Source organism: Calidris pugnax, unplaced genomic scaffold (genome assembly GCF_001431845.1).
Source record: "Calidris pugnax isolate Ruff unplaced genomic scaffold, ASM143184v1 scaffold263, whole genome shotgun sequence".
NCBI lineage: Eukaryota > Metazoa > Chordata > Aves > Charadriiformes > Scolopacidae > Calidris > Calidris pugnax.
This window is the reverse complement of record NW_015090993.1, coordinates 116016-126578: the sequence shown is the minus strand read 5'-3', so window position 1 is coordinate 126578 and position 10563 is coordinate 116016. Positions and strand designations below refer to the sequence as shown.

Genomic DNA, 10563 nt, shown 5'->3' with positions numbered 1-10563 from the left:
GGCCATCATCTACGGCAACATCCTCCAGTCCATCCTGGCCATCATCCGCGCCATGTCCACCCTGGGCATCGACTACGCCGAGTCCTCCCGCGCGGTCAGTTTTGGGGGGAGGTCACCCCCATCCTCCATCCCTCCCCCCCCTTCCCAAAACCTACAGTGACAACCAAAGGGCCCCGGTGACAGTTGGGGTCCATAACCACCTCGTGGTGCCCCTCTACCCAGCGCCAGTGGGGAGGGGGGTTTAGAGGGTGATGAAGGTTGGTGATGAAGGCTCCATCTTGCAGGACGATGGGCGGCAGCTCTTCAACCTGGCGGACTCCATCGAGGAGGGCACCATGCCCCCCGAGCTGGTGGACTGCATCAAGAAGCTGTGGAAGGACGGGGGGGTGCAGGCTTGTTTCGACCGAGCCGCCGAGTATCAGCTCAACGACTCGGCCGCGTAGTGAGTGGGGTCACCAGCCCCAAGGGGGGGGCCACAGGGGACCTCCTTGGGGACCCCCACCCCTCCTCAGATGTTCCTTGGCATTTCCCACCCAGCCTGGCTAAATGGATCCCCTCCCTGAACCTGGGAAAACCTTGAGGGCATTGTCCTCCATCCCACCAATGGTGTCCTCCATCTCACCAATGGCATCCTCCATCCCATTGGGAACATCCTCCATCCCATTGGGACCATCCTCCAACCCACTGGGGCAATCCCCCATCCCACCAAGACCATCCTCCATCCCAGTAGTGGCACCCTCCGTCCCACCAATGACATCCTCCATCCCATTAGGACCATCCTCCAACCCACTGGGGCAATCCCCCATCCCACCAAGACCATCCTCCATCCCAGTACTGCCACCCTCCATCCCACCAGTGACATCCTCCATCCCACCAGGACCATTCTCCATCTGTTAGGTCCCAGTCCCATTGGTCCATCCCACCAGGGCCATCCCCCATCCCACCAAGGCCATCCTCCATCCCACTGGGACCATTCTCCATCCCACTGGGATCATCCTCCATCCCATGGGGACCATCCCCTATCCCACCAAGACCATCCTTCATCCCACCAAGACCACCCTCCATCCCATTGGGACCATCCTCCATCCTACCAGTGGCACCCTCCATCCCACTGGGACCATCCTCCATCCCACTGGGACCATTCTCCATCCCACTGGTGCTACTGGGCTGCAGCCCCACACCATTCCCCCCACTCCCCGCGATGTCCCTGCAGTCCCCCAGCACCCCCAGGGATGGTCCTCCCTTGGAGTCCTGGCATTGGGCAGAGCTCAGCCCCCCCAACCATCCCCAAAAAGCCATCGAGGGGAGGGTGGGACATGGGCAGCCCCTCAGCAGTGGGTCATGTCACCTCCCGTGTCCCCCCTCCCAGTTACCTGAACCAGCTGGACAGGATCACGGCCCCCGGGTACCTCCCCAACGAGCAGGACGTGCTGCGATCCCGAGTGAAGACCACGGGCATCATCGAGACCAAGTTCTCTGTCAAAGACCTGAATTTCAGGTGGGTGGGGGAGGGCCCTTCCATGACATCCCCCTGGAGAAGAGAAGGCTCCAGGGAGACCTTGGAGCCCCTTCCAGTCCCTCAAGAGGCTCCAGGAGAGATGGGGAGGGACTCTGGATCAGGGAGGGGAGCCATGGGATGAGGGGGAAGGGTTTGACCCTGAAAGAGGGGAGATGGAGCTGAGCTGTGGGGAAGAACTTGTTTGGTGGGAGGGTGGTGAGAGCCTGGCCCAGGTTGCCCCGAGAAGCTGTGGCTGCCCCATCCCTGGAGGGGTTCAAGGGCAGGTTGGATGGGGCTTGGAGCAACCTGGGCTGGGGGGAGGTGTCCCTGGATGGTCTTCAAGGTCCCTTCCAACCCAAACCATTCTATGGTCGGTCACCACATTCCTGATATCGCCAAGGCCAAGGCACTGGGACCATCACGTGGTGGGTGGCGGGACCCGATGTGTCACCTCCCACCCCGTGTCCTTGTCCCCTCCCCAGGATGTTTGACGTGGGTGGGCAGAGATCGGAGCGCAAGAAGTGGATCCACTGCTTCGAGGGGGTGACCTGCATCATCTTCTGCGGGGCGCTGAGCGCCTACGACATGGTGCTGGTGGAGGACGATGAAGTGGTGGGTCCAGGGTCCAGGAGGTACCTTTGGGGGGGCTGTTACAGAAGGAAGGGACCAACACCCTGTGCCGGTTGATGGTTTGGGTGATGCAGGGAAGGGGTGAGAGACGTGGGATGGAGGTGGCTCCCACCCAGTTGCACCCAGTGAACGTGTCAACACTTATTGTGGGGCACAAAGAGCCCAACCAAGGTGAGATGTGGGGGCGTGGGGCTGCCCTCCCCACTTCTCCTGGACCTTCTGAGCACCCATGGGTGAAGAACTCCCAACATCAACCTTGTCCTGGAGCCACCATCCCACTGGGGAATGTTGCCAGAGGCAGGAAAACCACCCCAACAAACCCGGGGGGGGGGAAAAGATACACAAAATGGCCTCAACGAAGGACAATCTGGCCCAGAGGCACCTCGTGCCCCCCATCCCACCCCCGAGGTGGGCAGAAAAGTGGCAATAAGGGGGGGCTTTCACCCTCCTGCGAGCGGCAACCAGGAGAAGGTCACCACGAGGTCACCACGAAGGCACGAGGTCACCACGCAAAGCCCCACAGGTTCCCCCCAGGGGAGGGATGCTCTGGGGAAAAGCAGCTCCAGGGGTGGAATTGTGGAGAGGAGGAAGAGGAGAGCCCCCAAAACGGGTCATTTCTCGGAAAAAAATATAAAAAAAATAAAAAATGAGGGGTGAAGAGGAGCGGGAGGAGGAGGAGGATGCCTGCTCTCCTGTCTGGGGTGAAGCATCTCCTGAAGATACCGGCCCCATGGATGCTCCTGGGGTCCCAATGGCTTCTCTGGGAGCTGGGATGGGGGTCCAGCACCCCTGGGGAGGGAGGACTCAGCCCCTCCTCGGCCACGAAGCCACAGTGTGTGGAAACCCCCTGGGGGGGGAAGGAGAGACCATCTTCTCATGGAAAACCTCGGGAGAAGTTTCCCCAGCGCAGGACGGGGCAGGATTTGGCCAAAACCGGCCCTGCTGGTGCAACGGGAGGATGGAGAAGGTGAAACCATCCCTGGCACCCCCGAAGAACCATCCGAAGCTGGAGGAGACCCACCTTCCCTCAGCGGGGTGGCAACCCCCTCCCTTGGATGGAGCCGTGTCCTGAGGAGGAAGCCCCCGAAGCGAAGGAGAAACCACGGAGTCTGCTTTAAAAATGGAGATTTTTCCTTTTCCTGGCACTTTTCCCAAGCCCCCGGGGGCTGCGTGAGGGGGACAACCCCTTCCAGCAACCGGGGAAGGGCCCTGAGGTTTCCCCGGATGATTTTCCACCATCACAAACCTTCCCAAAGGGAACAATCCCGGGAGCATCGCGCCGCCCGGAGCTGCTCATCCCCATCCCCAACATCACCTGGATTCTCCACCTTTTCGGGTGGGACAAAGGACTCTGGGTGCAGGCAGGAGACATTTTTTGGGGTGACAAAGAGCAGAATGGGGAAAAGCTCTGGTTTTGGGAACACCAGGGGGGGTTTGGGGGGGGGCTGCTTGTCCCAACACCCCCCTTTTTTCTTTTTGCAGAACCGCATGCACGAGTCCCTGCACCTCTTCAACAGTATATGCAACCACAAGTTCTTCGCCGCCACCTCCATCATCCTCTTCCTCAACAAGAAGGACCTCTTCGAGGAGAAGATCAAGAAGGTCCACCTCAGCATCTGCTTCCCAGATTACGACGGTGAGTCGGGGCCGTTTCCCCCCTCCCTGAGCCACCCCCCTCCCCAAAAACGTGGGCTCTGGTTGGGGAACCACGTGGTCCCAGCACCTCGGGTTTGGGTGTTGCTGGGATGAAGTCAAATTCCTGGAAGGAGGAGCGGAGGAGAGGGCTGATGTGGCCACGGGAAGGGTTGTAATGGGATAAAATGGTGGTTTTTTCCCCAAAACTTGCTTTGCTGGGTGCAGCCTTTGGAAAGGGGGGGTGAGACTGGATGGGCTTTAAGATCCCTTCCAACCCAAACGATTCCATGCCTCTGTTTCTCCTCCTCTTCCTCCTCCGGAGGGAGATTTCAGCTTTTAACTCTTAAAATCCAGCCTTAACCATCCCCGGGTGCCCCAAAGCTGCTCATGGGCTTCTCCTCCCTCCCCCCAAACCAGGTCCCAACACGTTCGAGGACGCGGGGAACTACATCAAGACCCAGTTCCTGGACCTCAACATGCGGAAGGACGTGAAGGAGATCTACAGCCACATGACCTGTGCCACAGACACCCAGAACGTCAAGTTCGTCTTCGACGCCGTCACGGATGTCATCATCAAGGAGAACCTCAAGGACTGCGGCCTCTTCTGAGCAGCTGGGCGGCAGGTAGGGCCAGAAATATTTATTTTACCCCCCCAAAAATAGGGTTTTTTTGGGGGGGGGGATGTGATGGGAAAGGAAGGAACTGATTTATTTTTGGGGAAGGGGATGGGGATGTGATGGGACGTGGGGTCTTCACCATCAAATTGGGAAAGGAAGGAACTGATTTATTTTTGGGCAAGGGGAGGGGGACGCGATGGGATGTGGGGTCTTCATCATCAAACAGGGGCTGGAAGGTTCCTCCTTCCAGAGCAGGGGAGAGGAGGACGTGAGTTTTGGGGTCCCACCAGCCCCAGGGTGGGGGTCACATCCCCCTGAGAGCCCCCAGGGGGGTTCAGTGCCCCCCCCTTCAACCCAGTTATTTGGAGCTCGGCTGCTTCGCACCCCGACCTGGGGGGAGAGGTGGAAAAGGGCAGATTATACCCCAAATTATGCACCCGGGGGAGGGGGGATTTTTATCTCCTGTTGCTTCCACAGTCACTGGAGTCACTGGGGTCTTGGCCATCAAACAGGGGCTGGAAGGTTCCTCCTTCCAGAGCAGGGGAGAGGAGGACGTGAGTTTTGGGGTCCCACCAGCCCCAGGGTGGGGGTCACACCCCCCTGAGAGCCCCCATAGGGGTTTGGTGCCCCCACTTCAACCCAGTTATTTGGAGCTCGGCTGCTTCGCACCCCGACCTGGGGGGAGAGGTGGAAAAGGGCAGATTATACCCCAAATTATGCACCCGGGGGGGGGATTTTTATCTCCTGTTGCCTCCACAGTCACTGGAGTCACTGGGGTCTTGGCCATCAAACAGGGGCTGGAAGGTTCCTCCTTCCAGAGCAGGGGAGAGGAGGACGTGGGTTTTGGGGTCCCACCAGCCCCAGGGTGGGGGTCACACCCCCCTGAGAGCCCCCATAGGGGTTTGGTGCCCCCCCTTCAACCCAGTTATTTGGAGCTCGGCTGCTTCGCACCCCGACCTGGGGGGAGAGGTGGAAAAGGGCAGATTATACCCCAAATTATGCACCCGGGGGGGGGATTTTTATCTCCTGTTGCCTCCACAGTCACTGGAGTCACTGGGGTCTTGGCCATCAAACAGGGGCTGGAAGGTTCCTCCTTCCAGAGCAGGGGAGAGGAGGACGTGGGTTTTGGGGTCCCACCAGCCCCAGGGTGGGGGTCACACCCCCCTGAGAGCCCCCATAGGGGTTTGGTGCCCCCCCTTCAACCCAGTTATTTGGAGCTCGGCTGCTTCGCACCCCGACCTGGGGGGAGAGGTGGAAAAGGGCAGATTATACCCCAAATTATGCACCCGGGGGGGGGATTTTTATCTCCTGTTGCCTCCACAGTCACTGGAGTCACTGGGGTCTTGGCCATCAAACAGGGGCTGGAAGGTTCCTCCTTCCAGAGCAGGGGAGAGGAGGACGTGGGTTTTGGGGTCCCACCAGCCCCAGGGTGGGGGTCACACCCCCCTGAGAGCCCCCATAGGGGTTTGGTGCCCCCCCTTCAACCCAGTTATTTGGAGCTCGGCTGCTTCGCACCCCGACCTGGGGGGAGAGGTGGAAAAGGGCAGATTATACCCCAAATTATGCACCCGGGGGGGGGATTTTTATCTCCTGTTGCCTCCACAGTCACTGGAGTCACTGGGGTCTTGGCCATCAAACAGGGGCTGGAAGGTTCCTCCTTCCAGAGCAGGGGAGAGGAGGACGTGGGTTTTGGGGTCCCACCAGCCCCAGGGTGGGGGTCACACCCCCCTGAGAGCCCCCATAGGGGTTTGGTGCCCCCCCTTCAACCCAGTTATTTGGAGCTCGGCTGCTTCGCACCCCGACCTGGGGGGAGAGGTGGAAAAGGGCAGATTATACCCCAAATTATGCACCCGGGGGGGGGATTTTTATCTCCTGTTGCCTCCACAGTCACTGGAGTCACTGGGGTCTTGGCCATCAAACAGGGGCTGGAAGGTTCCTCCTTCCAGAGCAGGGGAGAGGAGGACGTGGGTTTTGGGGTCCCACCAGCCCCAGGGTGGGGGTCACACCCCCCTGAGAGCCCCCATAGGGGTTTGGTGCCCCCCCTTCAACCCAGTTATTTGGAGCTCGGCTGCTTCGCACCCCGACCTGGGGGGAGAGGTGGAAAAGGGCAGATTATACCCCAAATTATGCACCCGGGGGGGGGATTTTTATCTCCTGTTGCCTCCACAGTCACTGGAGTCACTGGGGTCTTGGCCATCAAACAGGGGCTGGAAGGTTCCTCCTTCCAGAGCAGGGGAGAGGAGGACGTGGGTTTTGGGGTCCCACCAGCCCCAGGGTGGGGGTCACACCCCCCTGAGAGCCCCCATAGGGGTTTGGTGCCCCCCCTTCAACCCAGTTATTTGGAGCTCGGCTGCTTCGCACCCCGACCTGGGGGGAGAGGTGGAAAAGGGCAGATTATACCCCAAATTATGCACCCGGGGGGGGGATTTTTATCTCCTGTTGCCTCCACAGTCACTGGAGTCACTGGGGTCTTGGCCATCAAACAGGGGCTGGAAGGTTCCTCCTTCCAGAGCAGGGGAGAGGAGGACGTGGGTTTTGGGGTCCCACCAGCCCCAGGGTGGGGGTCACACCCCCCTGAGAGCCCCCATAGGGGTTTGGTGCCCCCCCTTCAACCCAGTTATTTGGAGCTCGGCTGCTTCGCACCCCGACCTGGGGGGAGAGGTGGAAAAGGGCAGATTATACCCCAAATTATGCACCCGGGGGGGGGATTTTTATCTCCTGTTGCCTCCACAGTCACTGGAGTCACTGGGGTCTTGGCCATCAAACAGGGGCTGGAAGGTTCCTCCTTCCAGAGCAGGGGAGAGGAGGACGTGGGTTTTGGGGTCCCACCAGCCCCAGGGTGGGGGTCACACCCCCCTGAGAGCCCCCATAGGGGTTTGGTGCCCCCCCTTCAACCCAGTTATTTGGAGCTCGGCTGCTTCGCACCCCGACCTGGGGGGAGAGGTGGAAAAGGGCAGATTATACCCCAAATTATGCACCCGGGGGGGGGATTTTTATCTCCTGTTGCCTCCACAGTCACTGGAGTCACTGGGGTCTTGGCCATCAAACAGGGGCTGGAAGGTTCCTCCTTCCAGAGCAGGGGAGAGGAGGACGTGGGTTTTGGGGTCCCACCAGCCCCAGGGTGGGGGTCACACCCCCCTGAGAGCCCCCATAGGGGTTTGGTGCCCCCCCTTCAACCCAGTTATTTGGAGCTCGGCTGCTTCGCACCCCGACCTGGGGGGAGAGGTGGAAAAGGGCAGATTATACCCCAAATTATGCACCCGGGGGGGGGATTTTTATCTCCTGTTGCCTCCACAGTCACTGGAGTCACTGGGGTCTTGGCCATCAAACAGGGGCTGGAAGGTTCCTCCTTCCAGAGCAGGGGAGAGGAGGACGTGGGTTTTGGGGTCCCACCAGCCCCAGGGTGGGGGTCACACCCCCCTGAGAGCCCCCATAGGGGTTTGGTGCCCCCCCTTCAACCCAGTTATTTGGAGCTCGGCTGCTTCGCACCCCGACCTGGGGGGAGAGGTGGAAAAGGGCAGATTATACCCCAAATTATGCACCCGGGGGGGGGATTTTTATCTCCTGTTGCCTCCACAGTCACTGGAGTCACTGGGGTCTTGGCCATCAAACAGGGGCTGGAAGGTTCCTCCTTCCAGAGCAGGGGAGAGGAGGACGTGGGTTTTGGGGTCCCACCAGCCCCAGGGTGGGGGTCACACCCCCCTGAGAGCCCCCATAGGGGTTTGGTGCCCCCCCTTCAACCCAGTTATTTGGAGCTCGGCTGCTTCGCACCCCGACCTGGGGGGAGAGGTGGAAAAGGGCAGATTATACCCCAAATTATGCACCCGGGGGGGGGATTTTTATCTCCTGTTGCCTCCACAGTCACTGGAGTCACTGGGGTCTTGGCCATCAAACAGGGGCTGGAAGGTTCCTCCTTCCAGAGCAGGGGAGAGGAGGACGTGGGTTTTGGGGTCCCACCAGCCCCAGGGTGGGGGTCACACCCCCCTGAGAGCCCCCATAGGGGTTTGGTGCCCCCCCTTCAACCCAGTTATTTGGAGCTCGGCTGCTTCGCACCCCGACCTGGGGGGAGAGGTGGAAAAGGGCAGATTATACCCCAAATTATGCACCCGGGGGGGGGATTTTTATCTCCTGTTGCCTCCACAGTCACTGGAGTCACTGGGGTCTTGGCCATCAAACAGGGGCTGGAAGGTTCCTCCTTCCAGAGCAGGGGAGAGGAGGACGTGGGTTTTGGGGTCCCACCAGCCCCAGGGTGGGGGTCACACCCCCCTGAGAGCCCCCATAGGGGTTTGGTGCCCCCCCTTCAACCCAGTTATTTGGAGCTCGGCTGCTTCGCACCCCGACCTGGGGGGAGAGGTGGAAAAGGGCAGATTATACCCCAAATTATGCACCCGGGGGGGGGATTTTTATCTCCTGTTGCCTCCACAGTCACTGGAGTCACTGGGGTCTTGGCCATCAAACAGGGGCTGGAAGGTTCCTCCTTCCAGAGCAGGGGAGAGGAGGACGTGGGTTTTGGGGTCCCACCAGCCCCAGGGTGGGGGTCACACCCCCCTGAGAGCCCCCATAGGGGTTTGGTGCCCCCCCTTCAACCCAGTTATTTGGAGCTCGGCTGCTTCGCACCCCGACCTGGGGGGAGAGGTGGAAAAGGGCAGATTATACCCCAAATTATGCACCCGGGGGGGGGATTTTTATCTCCTGTTGCCTCCACAGTCACTGGAGTCACTGGGGTCTTGGCCATCAAACAGGGGCTGGAAGGTTCCTCCTTCCAGAGCAGGGGAGAGGAGGACGTGGGTTTTGGGGTCCCACCAGCCCCAGGGTGGGGGTCACACCCCCCTGAGAGCCCCCATAGGGGTTTGGTGCCCCCCCTTCAACCCAGTTATTTGGAGCTCGGCTGCTTCGCACCCCGACCTGGGGGGAGAGGTGGAAAAGGGCAGATTATACCCCAAATTATGCACCCGGGGGGGGGATTTTTATCTCCTGTTGCCTCCACAGTCACTGGAGTCACTGGGGTCTTGGCCATCAAACAGGGGCTGGAAGGTTCCTCCTTCCAGAGCAGGGGAGAGGAGGACGTGGGTTTTGGGGTCCCACCAGCCCCAGGGTGGGGGTCACACCCCCCTGAGAGCCCCCATAGGGGTTTGGTGCCCCCCCTTCAACCCAGTTATTTGGAGCTCGGCTGCTTCGCACCCCGACCTGGGGGGAGAGGTGGAAAAGGGCAGATTATACCCCAAATTATGCACCCGGGGGGGGGATTTTTATCTCCTGTTGCCTCCACAGTCACTGGAGTCACTGGGGTCTTGGCCATCAAACAGGGGCTGGAAGGTTCCTCCTTCCAGAGCAGGGGAGAGGAGGACGTGGGTTTTGGGGTCCCACCAGCCCCAGGGTGGGGGTCACACCCCCCTGAGAGCCCCCATAGGGGTTTGGTGCCCCCCCTTCAACCCAGTTATTTGGAGCTCGGCTGCTTCGCACCCCGACCTGGGGGGAGAGGTGGAAAAGGGCAGATTATACCCCAAATTATGCACCCGGGGGGGGGATTTTTATCTCCTGTTGCCTCCACAGTCACTGGAGTCACTGGGGTCTTGGCCATCAAACAGGGGCTGGAAGGTTCCTCCTTCCAGAGCAGGGGAGAGGAGGACGTGGGTTTTGGGGTCCCACCAGCCCCAGGGTGGGGGTCACACCCCCCTGAGAGCCCCCATAGGGGTTTGGTGCCCCCCCTTCAACCCAGTTATTTGGAGCTCGGCTGCTTCGCACCCCGACCTGGGGGGAGAGGTGGAAAAGGGCAGATTATACCCCAAATTATGCACCCGGGGGGGGGATTTTTATCTCCTGTTGCCTCCACAGTCACTGGAGTCACTGGGGTCTTGGCCATCAAACAGGGGCTGGAAGGTTCCTCCTTCCAGAGCAGGGGAGAGGAGGACGTGGGTTTTGGGGTCCCACCAGCCCCAGGGTGGGGGTCACACCCCCCTGAGAGCCCCCATAGGGGTTTGGTGCCCCCCCTTCAACCCAGTTATTTGGAGCTCGGCTGCTTCGCACCCCGACCTGGGGGGAGAGGTGGAAAAGGGCAGATTATACCCCAAATTATGCACCCGGGGGGGGGTGGATTTTTATCTCCTGTTGCCTCCACAGTCACTGGTGCAGCCCCAGTTTGCAAACTGGGGGGGGAATGGTGCCCAGACTGGGCTCCAGGGA

At 60.2% G+C, this 10563-nt stretch overlaps 1 protein-coding gene across 1 annotated transcript in view; it reads left to right on the top strand.

Moving 5' to 3' along the window:
* The window catches only part of LOC106895409 (guanine nucleotide-binding protein G(t) subunit alpha-2-like), a 7108-nt gene extending 2737 nt beyond the window's left edge, over positions 1–4371 (top strand). Inside the window, exons 3-8 of the mRNA XM_014954824.1 lie at positions 2–94; positions 285–442; positions 1370–1498; positions 1981–2110; positions 3611–3764; positions 4181–4371. Coding sequence (XP_014810310.1) covers positions 2–94; positions 285–442; positions 1370–1498; positions 1981–2110; positions 3611–3764; positions 4181–4371 — 855 coding nt within the window. The remainder of the gene's footprint in view (position 1; positions 95–284; positions 443–1369; positions 1499–1980; positions 2111–3610; positions 3765–4180) is intronic.
* Positions 4372–10563: the final 6192 nt, after the last annotated feature.